The 21579-nt window shown below is 37.0% G+C and overlaps 1 protein-coding gene across 8 annotated transcripts in view; it reads left to right on the forward strand.

Annotated features, from left to right (window-relative positions):
• The window catches only part of PDLIM5 (PDZ and LIM domain 5), a 218023-nt gene that overhangs the window by 189328 nt on the left and 7116 nt on the right, over positions 1–21579 (forward strand). For all 8 annotated transcript variants that reach the window (XM_030819136.1, XM_003257525.3, XM_004089022.3 and 5 more), the window contains 3 exons: positions 588–762; positions 14845–15025; positions 17790–17910. In XM_030819136.1, the coding sequence (XP_030674996.1) occupies positions 588–762; positions 14845–15025; positions 17790–17910 (477 nt within the window). The remainder of the gene's footprint in view (positions 1–587; positions 763–14844; positions 15026–17789; positions 17911–21579) is intronic.

The following is a 21579-nucleotide window of genomic DNA, read 5'->3' on the forward strand; positions in this document are numbered from 1 at the left end:
TTTGGAATTAAATCTAATTAATGGTTAGCAGAGATGTCTAGATAATTAGAAATAACTCACCTTCAATATTTACCTTAACCATATCTCCTCTTAGAAGCAGAGATACGTATCACCTGAGTTCAGGAGTTCAAGACCAGCCTGACCAACATGGAGAAACCCCGTCTCTACTAAAAATACAAAATTAGCCAGGTGTGGTGGTGCATGCCTGTAATCCCAGCTACTCGGGAGGTTGAGGCACGAGAATCGCTTAAACCCAGGAGGCGGAGGATGCAGTGAGCCGAGATCATGCCATTGCACTCCAGCCTGGGCAACAAGAGAGAAACTCCGTCTCAAAAAAAAAAAAAAAAAAAAAAATTCTATGCATACATCTGTCATAATTCTTTTACTCTGTTGGAATCTTTGGTTTTCTTTCCCATTCACCTACATAGTCACAGCCTAGTGTTTGATTCATAAGCTCACTGTAAATGTGAGTGAGTGAATAACAAGTGAATAGATTATTGTTAAAATAATAATTTTTATTATTTGTTTGTTAGGAAAAGGTTATATGTGGCTTATTCTCATTCTGATTCTTCTGTCTTAACTCCTAGTACCTTCCACTGGAAGAATCTCAGACAGCGCTGCTTACTCAGGATCAGTGGCACCAGCCAACTCAGCTTTGGGACAAACCCAGCCAAGTGACCAGGACACCTTAGTGCAAAGAGCTGAGCACATTCCAGCAGGGAAACGAACTCCAATGTGCGCCCACTGTAACCAGGTCATCAGGTTGGTTGTTTTTTGAAATTTTCTTGAAAGTACTTAATATCAATATTGGTTTTTTTTTTTTTTTTTTTTTTTTTGCATTTTGAAGTATGTGTAATGTAATTAGTGAAAATATTCTTGCCATAATCCTATAGAGTACTAATTATTGAGTAAATAAATATGAATATCTATCTATTAGAATCTATTTTAATGAAAGGTAATACGGAGGTCTGTGAAAATAAAAGTACTAATTGCATTCGTTGTCAGTTATCGATTCCTATTAGAACTAAGGAAAAAGTGATTAATGTGGCCTTTCAGAGAATAATAAAATTTTAAGACTCAAAGGGACCCTGAAAGTCATTTATCCTAATTTCATTATTCTACAAATTATAGAAGTGAGGACATTCATTTAGATGAAAAATAACTAGTGACATTAAAGAACTTTGAGCCTTACAGAGAAAGAAGATTGGATTTTTGAGTACACAAGCATTGAAAGGTACCTTCAGACCTATTCATAAATGTTTTGAATGTTAGATTAGGTAATGACCTGCTTCTTTAAAATGTGTTTTATCCAAATCTATTTTATTGTCTCTTAAATTACAAGAAGAAAAAGTCTCAGAGATCTTAAGAATGCACTGTACTGCAGCTTATTGAATCTCTGAGTATTTCTGAATAAGGGGCTTTTAGAATGTTAGGCGGTGTAGGCACCAATGCTGATTGCAGGCATCCCACCCAAAGGACCTTGTTGCACTTCGTGAGTTGCCTTGTTGGCAGTAACAAATGATCCTTTGAAGTGACTTCTCAAGCTCTCTTCTTTATAAATTTATGCTACTTTGAAATAATTGAAACAGTGGCTTCTCTAAAGTTGAATAAGGTTAAAACTTAATTGCATTTTCATCTCTTCTATTACATAATTATAGCATAATGTTTCTAGGTAATATTTAAAATGGAGCCAGGAAACCTCAATACTTCATTTAGAGTCAAATGTAAACACCCCTCTCTTTAGCCTACTGTTAATTGAATAATATATGTGTCAAGAACATAGCACTAATGACGAGTTACTGGGTGCAGCACACCAACATGGCACATGGATACGTATGTAACAAACCTGCACATTGTGCACATGTACCCTAAAACCTAAAGCATAATACAAATGAAAAAAAAAAGAACAAAGCACACAGTATGCCATTCAAAATTGAATAGCTTTTTTTTATTTTAAAGGTAGTCAATGTTCATTGTGACATTTAAAAAACGTAGAAACACAGAAAACAAAAAACAAAGTTCACACATAATCCCACCTCCCAAGGTAACCTCTATTATCTGTTTTCTTTCAGACTTTTAAAACATTCACACATAAGGACAGATATTATTTTACAAAAATGGAATCCTAATACAGTATTTTGTAAGCTATTATTTTTCCTTTAAATTGTCTTTTTCAGAGTGAGTACCTGCTTAGTAAGAATTAGCCAGCAGCAGTGGTAGTAGTAATAGTGGTTATGGGGAGAAAGGGAAAATCAGTAAAGGTTTCCAAAGTCTAGGGCAGTATTCAACACACAGAAGACATTCAGTAAATGTTTAACTGCATAGATCATGCATGACTCTAGACCCATTCATCATTTAGGCCATAATGTCAATTTGGTTAGTCATTTTCCTGAAAGTACTAGTATGGGGTCTCTGTCTCACAGAAATGTTTAAACTAATATAAGATCTGGTATGTTGCTGCTTTATCCTAATAAAGAAAACAATGTTTTAATACTACCTGCATTTAGCTGTTATATTTTTGGTTTAATATCGATAAAATAGAAACAAACTCTGACTTGTAACATTGCTTCTGTAAGTTACAGTACTTTGGTTGCCTAGACTGATGCTTAGGGATACTATATTCTGGATAAAAACACCTTTGTGGAGACAGGAGCCACTACTGTTATTTGTATGCTATTGTAAGTAAGTCATTACTGGGTGAATTAACAAAATGTCATACCACATCAGTTGCTGATGCATGTTGTGTAGTTATCAAATTCCATGATATCCGGTAATCACCACTTCTGGCACTTCTAAAAAACTTACTTAGTATGGAGAAAATGTGAAGATCAAAGTAGAAATTACATTTCACCACCCCTACCTGCCTTGGTTTTAAATTTAATGCCAGGCCAGGATGCAATTTTAATGCACAATCATCCTGCTGTGTAAAATAAATATGTATTATGCTAACATGAGTAGCCATCACTTACTGCTCCCTCATCTGTTAAATTTTATATTCTTCTGGATTATCCAGTACTTGTTATCAGTTAAGCATTAAAGCTTCATTTACTAAGGAAGTTAATAGGAATGGGGATTAGTTCATGTCAAGATCATGTAACAGTAATTAACATAGCACATTTGCCTGGTGCTCAAATGCTTAAGCAGCTTGAATCGATTGTGGTCAGTTCAGAGGCCTAGTCAAAGCATAATTCTAGTTCTTGGCCTCAGTGTCACTATTACTTACCAAAGCAAGAAGGCTTTAGATCAAGTGACATTGTCTTGTACACCTGTTTTAAAAATGAGCTGCAGTTTCAGGCTTGATGACTTCAATGCAGACTATTATACCTTGGCAAGCTTGGAGAAGTTTAAATTTATAATTTATATTGTGAGTTTTCTACCATATAATTTATATTGTTTGTACCAATTTATATGGTTTTGTTTTACATTTACTTTTCAATGTTTTGAATTTGCCAAAAACCATTTTTTATGTAAAGGCAAACTAAAGCACATTTTATGTTTTATTTTATTGGTTTTTGTTTTTTTTTAAGCAGAGTTGATTGTTTTAGAAAACCTCAGGAATCTGAATGTTAGAACTGAACTGGTTATCTCTTTATAGAACACGTTCAGTTTAAAATTCCATAATCTTATTTGGATCTAAAGTTTAAAAATTTTTTGGTTTATTTGAATTGTGAAAAGTTTATGGATGTTTTGCCTAAATTGTATTATGGAGACATTACTTTGACTAGCTACAAATGAATAGGAAGTTACATTTTAGGAACTTCTGTTGAAGCTTTGATTAAGTTTGCTATGGGACATTTTCAGTCAAATTATGATAGAAGCACCATTTATTTGACTCATACTTGTGAATAGATTGACTGTTGGAGTGCTAGGATAATAGAGAATCATAGAAAATCAGGCAGTTGTAGCCAAAATCATATTTCAGTTTCCCTGGTAGAATGGGGTTTTGAACATTCTAGCTTATTTCTTAAGTGTTACATCTAGTGGCATTAAAATCTATTGACCATTTGTATTACACGGAGTTAATGGAACTATTTATGTTTAGCTTCTTGACATCTTTGTGAAAGAAGTAAGGGGCTTATAGTGCTTGAATTTCTTCTTAAATATGGAATGCTTAAATAGCCACATTACTATTGTTTTGCTTTTGCCTACAGTACAGCACCAGAAAAACTATATACAGCCAATCCATTGTTTGTTCCAGTGAGAGAAAAAATTTTAACATTATTGATTTGTTTTTTGCTCAGTGATTTTCAAACCTCTCTCATAAGGAGCACCATCTCAGTTTACCAAGGAAAAACATGCAGAATTTTTTGCCTGTTTTACCATTTATTTCAGTCTCTGAGCACCCCTTTATTTATAGGTTTTATTTATCATCCCCACTAATTAAGATTTTACTTGAAAATAAAAGGCCTCCTGGAAATGTATTAGCCGTTGTATTTAAGGAAACAACTAAAGACATTGACCAAGACTCATAAGCAAGACAGAGACCAAGATTTCACTATTTACTATTGTGAAAGATTAGAAAGAACATAAATGTGTAGCATCTATAGAACGTAATTTTCAGATAATAGTTAAATGTGTTTTTAGCGTATTCCAAATATTGCAGCAAGAATTTTGCCTGAATTTTCATAACAACCTTGTGAGACAGTTGCTATGATTGTTCCACTTCAAGGTTGAGAAAATTGAGGCACAGAGAAGTTATATATTTGTTTGAAGTTGCATATATAGTAAATAATAGAACGTGAATTTGAGCCAGATTTGTCTAACTTTAATTTTTATTCATGTTTTTAACTACTACTACATAGGAAAATGTTTATAGTATCATATGAATATGGCGAAATGAAATAAGATACTCAAAAGTATGATTCCAATTTTATATAAAGAAACTATACACCAAGATATATATTTAAGCCTGATAAGAATAAAAATAGCTACTATATATTGAACGTGATTGGTATCATGCCAAGAACTTTTTTTTTTTTTTTTGAGATGGAATCTCCCTCTGTCGCCCAGGCTGGAGTGCAGTGGCACAATCTCAGCTCACTGCAATCTCCACCTCCCGGGTTCAAGCGATTCTCCTGCCTCAGCCTCCCAAGTAGCCGGGACTACAGGCGCCTGCCACCACGCCCAGCTGATTTTTTGTATTTTTAGTACAGATGGGGTTTCACCGTGTTAACCAGGATGGTCTCGATCTCCTGACCTCATGATCTGCCCGCCTCGGCCTCCCAAAGTGCTGAGATTACAGGCGTGAGCCACCGCACCCGGCCCATGCCAAGAACTTTATTAGTATTATTCTACTGGATTCCCAAAATAACTCCAGAGAATTGATATTATTCTTTTTTTTAAATTTTTTATTTCCATAGGTTTTTGGGGAACAGGTAGTATTTGCTTGCATGAGTAAGTTCTTTAGAGTTGATTTGTGAGATTTTGGTGCACCCATCACCGGAGCAGTATACTCTGAACCTAATTTGTAGTCTTTTATCCCTCACCCCCTTCCCATCCTTTCCCCTTGAGTCCTCAAAGTCCGTTGTATCATTTTTATGCCTTTGCATCGTCGTAGCTTAGCTCCTATTTATGAGTGAGAACATACGATGTTTGGTTTTCCATTCCTGAGTTACTTCACTTAGAAGAGTAGTTTCCAGTTCCATCCAGGTTGCTGTGAATGCCATTAATTTATTCTTTCTATGGCTGAGTAGTATTCCATTGTGTATATATACCACAGTTTCTTTATCTATTCATTGATTGATGGGCATTTGGGCTGGTTCCATATTTTTGCAGTTGTGAATTGTGCTGCTATAAACATTCGTGTGCAAGTATCTTTTCCATCTACTGACTTCTTTTCCTGTTAGTAGATATATTCTTATGCCTGTTTTACAGATGGGAATACAGAGGCCTAGATTAATTTGCCCAAAGTCACAAAGCTGGTTAAATAGTAGAGCCAGGGCTGGAACCCATCTGTTTGATTCTGAAATACATTCATTAATTCATTAAATATTTATTGAGGGTCCTATAATGAACCAGGCACTGTTTTATCCCACTGTTCTTAGGAATATAATAGTAAGCAATACGTATAGCCAGTGTGCTTTAGAAAAAAGACGAAAAGAGAACTATACCCCAAAATTAAGAGTTATAATCCCCAGATAATAGATTGGATGTGATGTTTATTTTCTTCTCTCTCCGACTTCAGTCTTTCTAATTTATTGCACAGGAGTGTGTGTGTTTGTGTGTTTGTGATGAATAAATATACACACAATGATATCTATTACTGTATTACATCAGAAAAACACCCTCAGTAAACCTGCCATAACCGAAGACCATGGCAGTGTACTTTTATTCATAGTGTTTGAATGAGAAGAGAATAGATAATAAACAAGTTGAACAGTTAAATATTCTCATCTCCCCTCTGAAATTATTTCGTACTGCATATATGTATTCTTAAACTCTTGTGGGTGACTTGGGGCTCACTTTTCTAGTTTCTCATCTAATGCAGGAGTATAAGCAACATTCATTGAGTATTTTGTGTGCTGCTCTCCTTAGATATCACTGGCACAGAAATCAAAGACATGCTCTTTTTTCTTAAGAAGGTTACTGTTATGAACCAAATTGTGTCTTCCCAAAATTCATTTGCTAAAATCCCAAATTCCAGTACCTCGGAATGGGACTATATTTGAAGAGGGCATGTGGTCTTTAAAGAGGTAAAATGAGGTCACTAGGGTGGGCCTTAATTAAATTTAACTGGTGTCATTATAAGAGGAAATTGAGACACTGACACATATTGAGGGAAGACCATGTGAAGACACATGGAGAAGATAGCCATCTGTACACTAAAGGGAGAAGCCCTCTTGACATCTTGGTCTTGAACTTCTAGCTTCCAGAACTGTGAGAAAATAAATTCTTGTTGTTGAAGCCACCCAGTCTGTGGTACTTTGCTAAGGCAGTCCTGGCAAACTAATTCAGTTTATAGTCTAATAAAAAATACAGACAAGCAAATCAACAACCAAATTAATATGGTAAGTCGAATAGAGATACATCTAGGATTACATCAGCGCAAAAAGGAGAGGTAAGGATTATCCAACTTTAACAAACCATTTTATTTTACTTGAAAAGAATGGAAAGCAATAAGGTTCAAAAGTCTATTCATAATCAAATGAATATTTTGTACAACAAATGTCCATTGAAAACTTCTATGCAAGTTACCATACTGGCACCATGGTATATATTTCTAGTCTACCCCATGCTCACACCGAACAGATGGGTGTGACTGGAAGGAATCCCACAATCACACTAACCAGTCTCCTTTTAAATTCATACTACTAATCTCAGGTATGTTCCTTCTTTTCCCCGGGTATATTCTTAATAGTAATGAAAGACTGCTATGTTTCTCTAATATGTTTACTTTCCCACCTTCCCCAAAAAACCCATTTCACATCTTCTTTCTCCTCAAACTTCTAAAATCTCCTTTCCCATCCCCACTATTAGCTGATGACTTTGATTCCTTTTTCACTTTTTTATGTAGGAAAGGAAACAAAAAAGACACACAACATAGAGAAAATGGATAGCAAAATGCCACTAATAAATCCTACTTTATCAGTAGGTTACATTAAACAAATAAATCACACACTCCAGCTAAAAGAGACAGTGGAAGGGTAGATAAAATTATGATCTAACTATAAGTTGTCTACAAGAGACACAGTTTAAAATAAAAGATACAAATATGTTACAAGTAAAAGTATAGGAAAAAATATATTATGCAAATAGTAACCAAAAGAGTTTGAATGACTGTACTAATATCAGATAAAATCGATGTTAAGACCAAAAAAATTACTAGAGACAGAGTAGTACATTTTATAATGATAAAAAGTTCAATCCATTAAGAAAATATGAGTTATAAACATATATTTACCTAACAGAGCATCAAAATAAGTGAAATAAAAACTGTCAGAATGGAAGGGAGTAATATATACAATTCAATAATAATAGTTGGAAACTTCAACACTCCACATTAATTAATGGATATAATTGATTACTGGTCAGAATAGCAGAAAGAATTAGAAAACTTGAACAACACTAAATACCAAGTAGACTTCACCAGATACCTATAAAACATTCCACTCAGCAACAGCAGAATCCTGCAGAATATATATTCTTCTGAAGTGTATGTGGAACATTCTCCAGGATAAACCATATGTTAAGGCATAAAACAAGTTTCAATAAATTTAAAAGGACTGAGGTCATACAAAGTATGCTCTCTGACCAGAATGGAATGAAATTAGAAATCAATAACAGAAGAAAATTTGGGAAATTCACAAATATGTAGAAATTTAAAAACACACTCCTTAAACAACCAGTGGGTCAGAAAAGAAATCACAAGGGAAACTAGAAAATACTTTGAGCTGAATGAAAATGAAAATACAATATACCAAAACTTATCGAATGCAGCTAAAGCAGTGCTTAGATGGAAATTGATAGCTGGCAAATGTCTGCATTTAGAAGGAAGAATGATCTCAAATCAGTAACATTGCCTTCTACCTTAAGACTCTAGAAAAGGATCAAACTAAGTCCAAAACATAGAAGGAAGGCAAGAACAAAGATTACAGCAGAAATGAATGAAATCGAGAATTTTAAAAAATCAGTGAAACTACAAGTTGGTTCCTTGGAAGGATCAACAAAATTGACAAACTTTGGCCAAACTACCAAGGAAAGAAAAAAAAAGAAGACTCAGATTACTAAAAATAACACTAAGGTGTCTCACAGGTTTTTGTTTTTTGTATGAGACCGAGTCTCAGTCTGTTGCCCAGGCTGGAATGCAGTGGCAGGATCTCAGCTCACTGCAGCCTCCACCTCCCAGGTTCAAGCGATTCTCCTGCCTTGGCCTCCCGAATAGCTGAGGCCACAGGCCTGCACCACCACGCCCAGCTAATTTTTGTATTTTTAGTAGAGACAGTCTGGCCTCGAACTCCTGGCCTCAGGTGATCCGCCTGTCTCAGCCTCCCAAAATGCTGGAATTATAGGCGTGAGCCACCGCACCCGGCCAGTGTCCCACAGTTTCTGTGTCATGAGTCTGTGGGTTAGCTGAGTACCCTGCTCAGAATCTCACCGGGCTGAAATCATGGTGTCAGCTGAGCTGAAGTTATCATCTAGATATCCAGATCTTCTTCCAAGCTCACTCGGGTTGGGCAAATTCAGTTCCTTGCAGCTCTGGGACTGACGTCCCTATAGGCCGTCCCCACCTTAGACAGTTCACAACACAATTGCTTTCTTCCTCAGGGCCAGCGGTAGAGCCTCTCCTGTTGCTTTTTAACTTCTTTTAAGGGTTTACCTGATTAGGTCAGGCCCATCCAGGATTATCTGTCTTTTGATTAACTCAGTATCCACTGATTAGGGGATGTAATTTTTTTGTGTTTTTGGTTTTGGTTTTTTTTGAGACAGAGTCTCACTCTGTTGCCCACGCTGGAGTGCACTGGCGCAATCTTGGTTCACTGCAACCTCCGCCTCCTGGGTTCAAGCGATCTCCCTGCCTCAGCCTCCCAAATAGCTGAGACCACAGGCACGCATCACCATGCCTGGCTAATTTTTGTATTTTTAGTAAAGACGAGGTTTTATCATGTTGGCCAGTCTGGTCTTGAACTCCTGGCCTCAAGTGATCCGCCCGTCTCAGCCTCCCAAAAGTGCTAGGATTACGGGCGTGAGCCACCATGCCTGGCCTAGGGGATGTAATTGTATCTGCACAATCCTTTTTGCTATTTACAATTATCTAATTACAGGAGTGATACCCTATCATGGTCACAGGTTCTACCCACACTCGTGGAGAGGGTCTTTACTCAAATATCAGAGTGTTCCTATGTAAATTCTCCCGTTTCATCCCTACTTCCTACCTATACCATCTTCCTCTCTGCCCTCCCTGCTTTATTTTTCTTGTCAGCCTTTAATATCTAACATGCCATATATTTTATTTATCTTACTGTCATCTCCCTGCCCTATGTTAGCATATAAATTCCATGCAATCAGGGCTTTTTTTGGCTTTGTTCCCTGCCAGATTTCCTGTTTCTAGAACAGTGCCTAGCACATACTGCATTTAGTAAATTCTTGTTCAATTGATAGATGAACTTTTAAATATTTGTAGAATGTACATTAGTGTTGCCAAATTGAAATTATATCTCACTTGTTTTATTATTGAATTACATTTATCCTGCTTTGCAGATTTTATAATAATCTCAATAAAAAGAATTGACTGTAGTTGTCCCAGTAGACTTTTAAAAAATTGTCAATTAAGGTTACCTCCTTTAGAACTTGTTCTCTTTATTTCCTATTATATTTAAACTCATTTTACCTGTGCATTTATTTTTGAGAAGCAAGTCATTTATGCCTTTCAGATATAAAACTATAGATGGCCTCACAACCCTTTAAATGTAGTATGTTAAAGGACTAAAAGTTAAAGCTGACATCCAATGAAAGAATTTTTTTTAATGTCCCAAATTGGGAAGTTTGGGTATAATCCACTGGAAATGAAGAATTAAGAGTGACAAATACAGTGTTTCCAAATTTTAGGAAGGATTGTTAATGTCTGCAGTTTTGAGTATTCTAAGACGATAGTCACTGTGTGTTTGATTCTCTTTTACTCTCTTCCTGCTTGTGTCTTTGTGTGTAAACGTTTGTGAATGTATTTATGTGCAGTTTCTCCCGATTATCTTGTTCCTATTTCACTCTATTCCTGTGGCTGTGTTGTTCTCTTGCCCTTTGCTCATGCCAGGCCCTTCCCAAATGTTGGCAAATACAAAAACATCAAAGTGGTTTGTACATTTGTATTAGTATATTTAACTAAGTAGAATATCAGATTCTGTTTTTATTCTTGAGCACGTCAGTTTTTTTATAGCTTTGGGAAACTTGTTTTTGACTTCTATTGATACAGTAATTTTCAGTCAAATAAAATCTGTTGTGGTTGGGCTTTGAAAAATTCCAGTTTTACGGTTAGTTTGTCATCCATGTGATCTTAGGAAAGTTGGCTGATTTCTCTGATGTTTCCTTCTTCTACATGTATATGAAAAAGTTAATTTCACTGGGGTTATTGTGAGAATTAAATAACAAAGAGAAGCAAAAAGTAAGCATCGGATTTTGAGGCTAAATCCCAGTTAGGTTGTGCCTGTTGAAATCTGGGTTCCTTTCACCTTTGTATTTCTAAGCTTTCCTTTTTCTCTGAACTCTTCCTTGGCATCCTTCCTTACCTTTCCTTTCTTTCCCCCACACGACCCCCCTTTTTGGATAGGTCTCACAGAAGATAAACAGGGTGAAAAGTTTCATGCTGTAGCTCTTCTCTCTCAGCCAACCAAATGCTTTAAATCCCTCCTCTCCCTCCATTTGTCAGTCAACATGTACTTAGTAAGGGCTCACAGGACATCGAATACTAGAAGAGATAGCTGAATACTTAATTCCACTCTGCAGTTATCCAGGCCTGTCATTCCTGTTCACAAATGGAAACCCAATCCTACCTGGAACAAGAAGAACTTCTTTAGTGTTAATCTTGTGTTAATGAATTTGTTAAATTAGTCTTTGCTGACACAGAGAAGAAAACACTTTGCTATATGTGAAAGATTCATTTTATTGTTTAATCTGTGTATAATTTCAAGGGCATTGATGGAGGAAGATGCTCTTTCAAGACAGCCAAGAAGTATCAAGTTAGGCTAGTAGTTGCCCTGAGCATGCTTGTTTAAGAAAGGAGATCTGACAGGAGCAAGGGTCATTTTCAACTTGTTTTTTAAAGGTGCAGTGGGAATTTCTTTACTGTCTAAAATTCCTTTTGCTATTTGAAAGGAACTAATGAAATATTTTAAAGTCATCCTTTTAATAGACTATAGTTTTAATTTATGTATTTATAGTGAACTATATTCCAGCAAGTTTGTAAAAAGACTTTTACAGGTATGTGAAATATAAGATAATCTTATAAATTACGAAAGGGGAAAAAGAATGAAATTCATAGATAGGCTCATTAAAAATGAAGCTAACGTGGGGACTGGACAATACTAAAATAATGACCTGCCCACTTGCCTCTGGTTAGACTGTAAATCTGGCTTTACCAAAAATGAAAGGTAGTTTTGCAATTTACAATAAGATAAAAGTAAGACTATTTCTGAGGAAAAGCATAATAGTTCTTGCTACAGAAATCAGAGAGGAATTTTTCTGAATGAGACCATGTGAAAATGACGCTGAGTGAGATTTAACAACACTCCAGCAACAACTTGCAGGGAGAGCAAGGGTGAATTTCATAGAGCTGTGTCCTGTAACAACTACCATTACAGGCTCATATATCACAACAAGCACTGTTCATAAAAGGAATAATCCTGTGGGGTGCAGCAGGCCCAATATGCTGTGATTCACAGAACCCAGTTTTCTGGTGATCTGACTTGAACTCAATACATATTTTAGAAAATCTGGCAAATGGAATGTATTTTCCTTGGTCAGTTATTCTTAAATGTCTTTTTTTCTTCTCAGATGAACTTTGTCAAATATTTGATAGCATTGATAGACATGTTCCAGGAGCAGAGCTTTTCATTTTGTTCCAGGTACATACCAACACTTATGCTTTAACAGAATGCAGTTTGAAGTTGGATTGACTTCTTTGAAAACTGAGAAGCCAAATAAGAATACTAGCCTCAAGAATCCTCCAGCCTTATGGATGAGCTAAAGATGTGCCCTAGTAAAAAACTCACCCTAGTAAATGGTTTTGAATCTGTTTTAATGTGCAACCAGAGAGTAGCATGAAACCCCAAAGCTCTACCATGCTGTGTGTTATGGTCACAGTAAATTGAGCCTGGAAGATTTTTCATGCATGTATAACCAGTTGCCCACCTGGCGGAAAAACACAGGGCACTCATCAAACTTTGTCTGGCTTTGAGCAGTGTGATTCCTGGTTTATCTTTGCTCATAAACTACTTGCCAAACATACACTGAGAAAATTAGATGAAGGAACTCATTGAATAGGATTATTTTATAAGTCAGTTAAAAATGATGGACCACTTACCAAAAGTAATATATTCGATTACAGAATGGGTGATCTGTAGCCCTTCTTTTCTGGCAGGAATTAGTAAACAAAGGCATTCCTTATTAGTCATAACAAAATTATGGTACCCTAAAGTTTTAAAAATAATGATAATAAACTTCCTATCTCAAACTTAAGACAATGATATGTACTAGCTTATACAAAATGGCATCTTGTTATTAATAAGAAACAAGTTAACAAAAAGTAGGGCTAGAAAATACCCTCTTACACCCCACATAAAAATTTTTAATCGCTCATCAAGAGCCTTTCTCCTTTTGTGACTCTTGCAGAATTAGGTGCTGATTCTGAGTAAACATCAATATGTTGACAAAGAATTTACAGTGGGAGATAGTTATTGAATAGCAAGGTTTATGTTATTGTCAGAATTTTAAAAATGCTGTGACTTTATGATACTCATTGCTGTGACTTCTCCTGTTAATAATCTGCCTAGAATTCTGGTGTCTGATGCTTACCAACAATTGCCATGTGGTCGCTTAGGGATGATAAGTGATGTTAATGAGGTCGAAGGCAGAATATCAGTTGACTAGAGCGGCATACTAGAAATCAGGAAATTCAGCTTCTGGCCTTGGTTCGGTCAGTGATTTTATGATATTTGTCATATCTTTTGAACATTCTGTACCTTGGCTTCTCCATCTGTTAAACTGAATTCATAATAACTGTCCTGGTCTGTCTCACAGGAATGTTGCGTGGACAAATTAGATAAGTGTAAAAGTGCCTTGGAGGTAAAGCTGCTCTATGAATATAAATTAGTGTGATATAGCTACCGAAAAGTGTGTTGCAGAGGCTAGAATGGTTAGTCTCTGCAGGCTTCATGACTAGATAAGGCTTCATAATGGATTCCTGCCAAGCAAACCAAGCCCATCTTATCAGTTCATGACCATAAAGTATTTAATGGGGAAAAAAAATCTCTTTACAAACATTTGTTACCTTGATACAAATGTGTGTTAAAAATCAGTCATGTTGGGGAGGGGGAAGAGGGAAGTTGGTGCACAGTGGGTATAAAATTTCAGTTATGCAAGATGAGTAAGTTCTAGAGATCTGCTGTACAACATTGTGCCCATAATTAACAATACCACATTGTACTCTTAAAAATCTGTTAAGAGAGTGGATCTCATTTTAAGGGTTCTTACCACAATAAAATTAAATTTTTGAAATAAATCAGTCATATTTGAGTGAAATGAAACCTTTCCAAGTAGTTTCAGACAGTTGATAATATCTAGTTTACAGTTTCTGTAGTCATTTTGGAGGGTGAGGACTTGATGTGTTTAGTAAAGTTGAGAAATAAGTACATGAAAGAAAGTGTGGGGAAGAGAAATTGTCTCAGGTAATAGTTATTACTATTTTTAGCACTCTGACTTACCAAATTGAAATTTTTGTTTGTTTTATAGAAATATCAAAGTCTCATCTCTGCCTAAACCATATATTTTTTTCTGGTTGCCTCATGTTCTGTCACAGTCACAGTTAACATCCTCATCCTCAATCCTACCCGTGATGCAGACAGATTGCCTCATTTCAGCTCAGTAAAACATCACCAAATTCCCTTAGACAGAAAAAGGGGTGGGGAGTGCCCTTTCTTGAAGGAATCCCTTAAGTACGCCTCTCCCCTTTTCTCTTCACATCAATGCAGAGTCCCTCTGTGAATTTACAACACCCAATACCCATGAGTTCAGTCCTTAAGAAGGAAAATTGAGCAAGTATTTAATTGGTTGGACATTGCATGAAAGAGGTCCTATCCAGGCTAACTCTAGAAACTTTTATTCTCAAACTTAGTTGGCCTCTTTTTCTTCTGTCAGAGGACCATTCTTAGTGGCACTGGGGAAATCTTGGCACCCAGAAGAATTCAACTGCGCTCACTGCAAAAATACAATGGCCTACATTGGATTTGTAGAGGAGAAAGGAGCCCTGTATTGTGAGCTGTGCTATGAGAAATTCTTTGCCCCTGAATGTGGTCGATGCCAAAGGAAGATCCTTGGAGTAAGTATTGGAAACGTTTTTATTCTCAGTGAGTTTTAAAGTAGAATAATTTTTTGATATGAAAGTCTTCTATCACTTTAACTTTTTATTTTCTTCTTGCTTTATGCCCTCTCTGTTTTCGTCATTATTTATTATTGTAAAGCAAAACTAAATAGACCTCTGTGGAAATATATCGGACTCGTGGGGTTAGGTTGTCTTTGGTTTTGTCTCACTGAGTGCTGGCTTGTCTGGTGAAAGTCTAGCCACTGTGGGGAAAAAATAATTTACTGTGGGTGTGCTTCCTCAACAGGAGCCTGTTTGCTCAGGAATGAAGAGGTCGCATAGGACCACACACGTCTGAGTTCTTAGAACTGACACCTTCACTGTTTTAAATTAAATTCCATAGCTTTTATAAGAGCAGTATTTCCCTGCTTGTCAGAGTTCAAGCACAGGACACTGATTTCATGAAATATATAAAACATGAGGTTTATAAATGATATATTTTTCTTGAATACATACAATGTTTAAAAATATAACCTCAGTTTTATGAGAGTGTACATGTGATGGAAAAATAATTTTTTTTCCTTGTTTTGCAAAAAAGGAGTAATTTAAGGAATCACATACAGTACATAATAAATAATGAATACATGAATTTCTTGCTCTGGAATACCTAGTTTCCAACGATAAAGTAAGGGTCAGGCATACTTTATGGGTGACTAGGAGCTGGAATCTGATTTCAGAAGAAGCCAAAGTACCTGGCTTCACACAAAAATGGCCCTGCTGAACTCTAATATACTCTCAGTGTGAAAATATGATAATGAAACTCTAATTATTGTTAATTGAGAGAGTAGGTAGTATGAATTATTGAGTAGTCTTAAGATATCTCTTAGGATATCCTTAAATATGTCTAAAACGTTGAAGACACTTAAAATTATATGTATGCCACCTGAAATATTTCTAGATTATTAATTTGTGTAATATGTTGGGAACAAAGAAGTGGAATGGTTCAGACTGTACCTTCCCAAATGATAACAAATAATTAATAGAATATTCATTAATACTGTTTTAGTGTATCAAGGTATTCTATAAATGCTAGAATAATAAAACAAAGTGAAGTTAGAGTCTTAGACCCAAATAAAGTTCTGGGAAATGGAAATCTCATACTCATTGCCTTGGAGATGGGCCAGAACTTCGATAGCTTGTCTAGATTGTGTTTTAGTTATTTGATTACCTGTTAAAGATTTCTCTCAAGGATGGAAAGGGAAGAATATTCTGGAAGCCTTGGGGGATAGTTTGATTCAATATACATCTTCTACAAATGTTCATGGTGAATTTTTTGGATCTAAATGTCTGTTTCTTCCCATTGTCCTTCAGTAGTGAACTATGACAATTCTATGGCTAATAAGTCTATATTATTTCATTTTATTTTGATATTTTTTATAAAAGAAAATAGTTCACTCAAGCACAATTACAAAACACAAAAAAATTTAAAGAATAAATTTAAATGACCTAAATATTTACCAATCACAGATAATTACTGTTAACCTTATGATGTGTTTTTTTCCAGTTTGCTCTTTATAGGTAATTTGTTTACAAAATTGTAGTCATGCTTTATGTATATTATTTTTTGTGATAAATATTATAGAAAGAGTATTCACTACTCATCAAAAATTATTTTAATGGCTGCATCTTTCTCTCAATCCAAAGAAATGATTTCTTGTAAAACCAACACCCCAAAACCTCTTTTACTAATTAATATCTGGCCCAAATCTTTATAACTTGGTATGTTTAACCATTGGGCCATTGCTGACTAGAATATGGTCCACATTTTAGACATTCATTTGAGTCTGTGCTTAGTGCCGTCTTAGCTGATTTCCAAAAGCCTAAGCACGTGTTAAACTGATAGGATTACATTACATTTTTATTATATTTTATTACATTATATACATTTATATACATTATATACATATATATAAGTGTATATATATATTATTTTTTTTATTTTTTATTTTTTGAGATGGAGTCTTGCTCTGTCGCCCAGGCTGGAGTGCAGTGGCGCGTTACCAGCTCACTGCGAGTTCCACCTCACGAGTTTACACCATTCTCCTGCCTCAGCCTCCCAAGTAGCTGGGACTACAGGCACCCGCCACCATGCCCAGCTAATTTTTTGTATTTTCAGTAGAGACGGGGTTTCACCGTGTTAGCCAGGATGGTCTCGATCTCCTGAACTTGTGATCCGCCCGCCTCGGCCTCCCAAAGTGCTAGGATTACAGGTGTGAGCCACTGCGCCTGGCCCCATTATGTTTTATTATTATATTATATATATTATATTATTGCTTCTAGAATGCACCAAAGTATAGGTTTGTTTTAATTTTTAAATGCTTCCTCCTTCCCCCAGAACTTTTGCAGATAATACCATAAAACCTTTCTAAGTTAATGTTTCCTGACACCTTTTGAGAAGAAGCAGAAAGTTTTGTAGCAAGCATTTATGAAATGCTTACTTTATTCACTGTACATATAATGTATAAATAACATAGTGATCATTCTTTAAGTTTATTGATTGGCATTTATAAAGAACACACATCTAAACATGCATCCGTTTAGGTGATTTGGGAGTCTGTTCTTAAGTATCTCTTGTTACTTTGAGGGAAAGCTCAAGACAAAAATGAAATGTGTGTGCCTACTTTGGATTAGCTTTACAGGGATTTACTGGTACAGATATTAGAATAAACATTTATGTATTTATTGTCATCTTTTTTTACATCCAATTACCTTTCTGTAACAGGAGGTCATCAATGCGTTGAAACAAACTTGGCATGTTTCCTGTTTTGTGTGTGTAGCCTGTGGAAAGCCCATTCGGAACAATGTTTTTCACTTGGAGGATGGTGAACCCTACTGTGAGACTGGTAAGATCAGGGAGCCATTTGTTTCTTGAATTTTGAATAAAGGTAAAACATTAACCCTTATATTACTATAAAGCTCAAGAAAATATTAGGCAAAGTTATTTTCTTAATTGTTTTGGAAGTATTTAATGCTGCTCTAAGCATATAGAAAAAGCTATGTAGATTTTTTTTTTTCTTTTGGGACGGAGTCTTACCCTTGTTGCCCAGACTGGAGTGCAATGGCCCAATCTCGGCTCACTGCAGCCTCTGCTTCCCAGGTTCAAGCGATTCTCCTGCCTCAGCCTCCCAAGTAGCTGGGAATACAGGCATGTGCCACCATGCCCGGCTAATTTTGTATTTTTAGTAGAGACAGGGTTTCGTCACGTTGGCCAGGCTGGTCTCGAACTGCTGACGTCAGGTGATCCACCTCCCAAAGTGCCGGGATTACAGGCATGAGCCACTGTGCCTGGCCCTATATAGACTTTTTAATGTGACTTTGTCAAAACAGATATTCCCAACTTTATTATTAGAATTGAGAATGTAAGCATTACTTAGTAGGAAAAATATTTTGCTTGAATTCCCAATGATTTGTGGATATAAATTCTACTAAATCATGTACCTTAAGGCCACTTCTTATAGTCCAGTAGTGAATTTTGTAAACATCAGAAATGTTCCACTTTAGAATATGATATTGGTTTGTCCTTTAAGGCAACTATCTTGAAAATAAACTTGAGATCGTTTGTTACTGTTACTGAATGAGAAGGTAATTCTGACTTGGATTGTTCCCTTGGTAAAATGATTTTTAATAAACTAGACTAAAAGGACCTGTCTACTACATTTGTCTTATCACACAAACTCAGAACGATTCCTTTTCCTTCCCAAAGTCTGGAAGTGAACTTTTATAACATTTATTTATTAATATTGCCCTTACTTAGCTATTACTACCACATACACGTTTCAAAATACAAAACATTTTTCCTTTATTGTGCCTCTATTCACTACCACTGCATTCTCACTACTGAGTTTTATTGTTATTCGACCTCGAAATTCAAAGCTCTGTGCTGATAGAAGGAGGTATTCCAGAATAATGGAGTTAAAGGAGCAGTCAGCTTCTAAGTTGAAGCTGTATCATCATCATTCAGCCCTTTGCCCACTCAGTATTCTCTTATTTTCATCTTCCTTTCAGCTCCTTAGTTTGAACCAACCTGGATATATTCCATACTGTCTCCCAGGAACCCCAGAAATTCCAGTACCCCATGGGCTGTTTTGGGACAGGTTGGCCACAAGCTGCCTTCCTCGATTCAACCAGAATACTTCATATTTTGTAATTCCACTTAATTTTTCTGAAGAAAGAGCTGGGTTTTTTTGTTTGTGTGGTTTTTAGTTTGATTTGTTTGTTTTAGCAGCTTTGGAAGACATTTTGACTAACTGGCAGGTAGCCCATATCTAGCCAAAACACATAAAACAGTCTAGCCTTAATACCATATTTAATGTATTTGAAGTCATATTTTAAAAATCAAATAATTACTTATAGAAAAGGAAAAACATTGGCTGGGTGCAGTGGCTCACGCCTGTAATCCCAGCACTTTGGGAGGCCTAGGCGGGCGGATCACGAGGTCGAGACCATCCTGGCTAACATGGTGAAACCCTGTCTCTACTAAAAACACAAAAAATTAGCCGGGCGTCGTGGCGGGCGCCTGTAGTCCCAGCTACCCGGAGAGGCTGAGGCAGGAGAATGGCGTGAACCCGGGAGGCGGAGCTTGCAGTGAGCCGAGATCGCGCCACTGCACTCCAGCCTGGGCGACAGTGAGACTCCGTCTCGAAAAAAAAGAAAAGGAAAAACATTATTGAATATTTATTTAAATGTCACATCTAATCAACTTGGTCTGTTTTTGTTCTTTTTCTTCTTTTAACTCCCAAACCTTTTTTTTTTTTTTTTGAGACGGAGTCTCGCTCTGTCGCCCAGGCTGGAGTGCAGTGGCGCAATCTCGGCTCACTGCAAGCTCCGCCTCCCGGGTTGACACCATTCTCCTGCCTCAGCCTCTCCGAGTAGCTGGGACTACAGGCGCCCGCCACCACGCCCGGCTAATTTTTTGTATTTTTAGTAGAGACGGGGTTTCACCGTGGTCTTGATCTCCTGACCTCGTGATCCGCCCGCCTCGGCCTCCCAGAGTGCTGGGATTACAAGCATGAGCCACCACGCCCGGCCCCCAAACCATTTCTTAACCCAGTCTCCTCTATCTCAATAAATAACCCCACCGTCCACTATCCAAAAACCTGCAGGCCATGTTGGATTCTGCTTTTTCCCTTGTTCTTTCCTTATCCAATCTAAATAGGAAATCCTGGCAGCTCTACCTCCAATGTATATCATATTCATTTATTTCTCTCCATCTCAACTGTCACTAAAGCTAACTTGCTTTCACCCTTTTTCTGGACACTGTAATTGGCACCTAAATGGTATAGCCCCTCCCCTTCCTTCCAGCCTCCAAACAGCAGGCATAGAGCAGCTGTAGTGTATATATATATATATATATATATATTTTTTTTTTTTTTTAGACGGAATCTTGCTCTGTCGCCCAGGGTGGAGTGCAGTGGCGTAATCTCGGCTCACTGCAAGCTTTGCCTCCTGGGTTCACGCCATTCTCCTGCCTCAGCCTCCCGAGTAGCTGGGACTACAGGCACCTGCCACCATGCCCGGCTAATTTTTTTCTATTTTTAGTAGAGACGGGGTTTCACCATGTTAGCCAGGATGGTCTGGATCTCCTGACCTCGTGATCCACCCACCTCGGCCTCCCAAAGTGCTGGGATTACAAGCGTGAGCCACCACTCCCAGCCAGTAATAGTTTTTGAAATGTGAATTAGATCAAGCTTAAACCCTTTAGTGGCTTCCATTACAAAAAAATTACACTTCTTTTTTTTTTTTTTTTTTTTTTTTTTTTGAGATGGAGTCTCACTCTGTCACCCAGGCTGGAGTGCAGTGGCCTGATCTCGGCTCACTGCAACCTCCACCTCCTGGGTTCAGGCGATTCTTCTGCCTCACCTCTCAAAGGGCTGGGATTACAGGCACCTGCCACCACGCCCGGCTAATATTTTTGTATTTTTAGTAGAGACGGGGTTTCACCATGTTGGCCAGGGTAGTGTAGAACTCCTGACCTCAAGTGATCCGCCTGCCTCGGCCTCCCAAAGTGCTGGGATTACAGGCGTGAGCCACGCGCCCGGCCAAATTACACTTATGAGGGCCTGTTTTGCCATCCTCATCTCCTCCCACCTTACCTTCTGTCTCCAGATTCTACCCATACGCACCCCTTTGGTGTTTTTCTGAACATGCTGAGATCCTTCCTTCTTTGGGGCTCTTGTGCTTACTGTTTCTTCTAACTTGAGTGTTCTGTGTCGCTTTTCTGTGGCGATTTCTCTTTATTCACGTTTCATTGCAACTATTACCTCTTCAGAGAGGCCTTTTCTAATTTTCCTTAGTAGTGTAGTACCCCCTCCCCAATTATTTATTTTGCTGTATTTTCCTTTTAATTTTATGACTTCATGTTGAAAACCCTTAGCCAGAAAAGACCATTTACTTGACATAGATTACAGTTATAAGAATACTAACAGGATTTCCTTCTGATGAAAGCAGTTTTGAGATGTTTCTCTATTACTAAATTCGAATTTTCTTTTTTTTTTCTTTCGTTAGAGAGACAG

The sequence above is a fragment of the Nomascus leucogenys genome, chromosome 9, assembly GCF_006542625.1.
Source record: "Nomascus leucogenys isolate Asia chromosome 9, Asia_NLE_v1, whole genome shotgun sequence".
NCBI lineage: Eukaryota > Metazoa > Chordata > Mammalia > Primates > Hylobatidae > Nomascus > Nomascus leucogenys.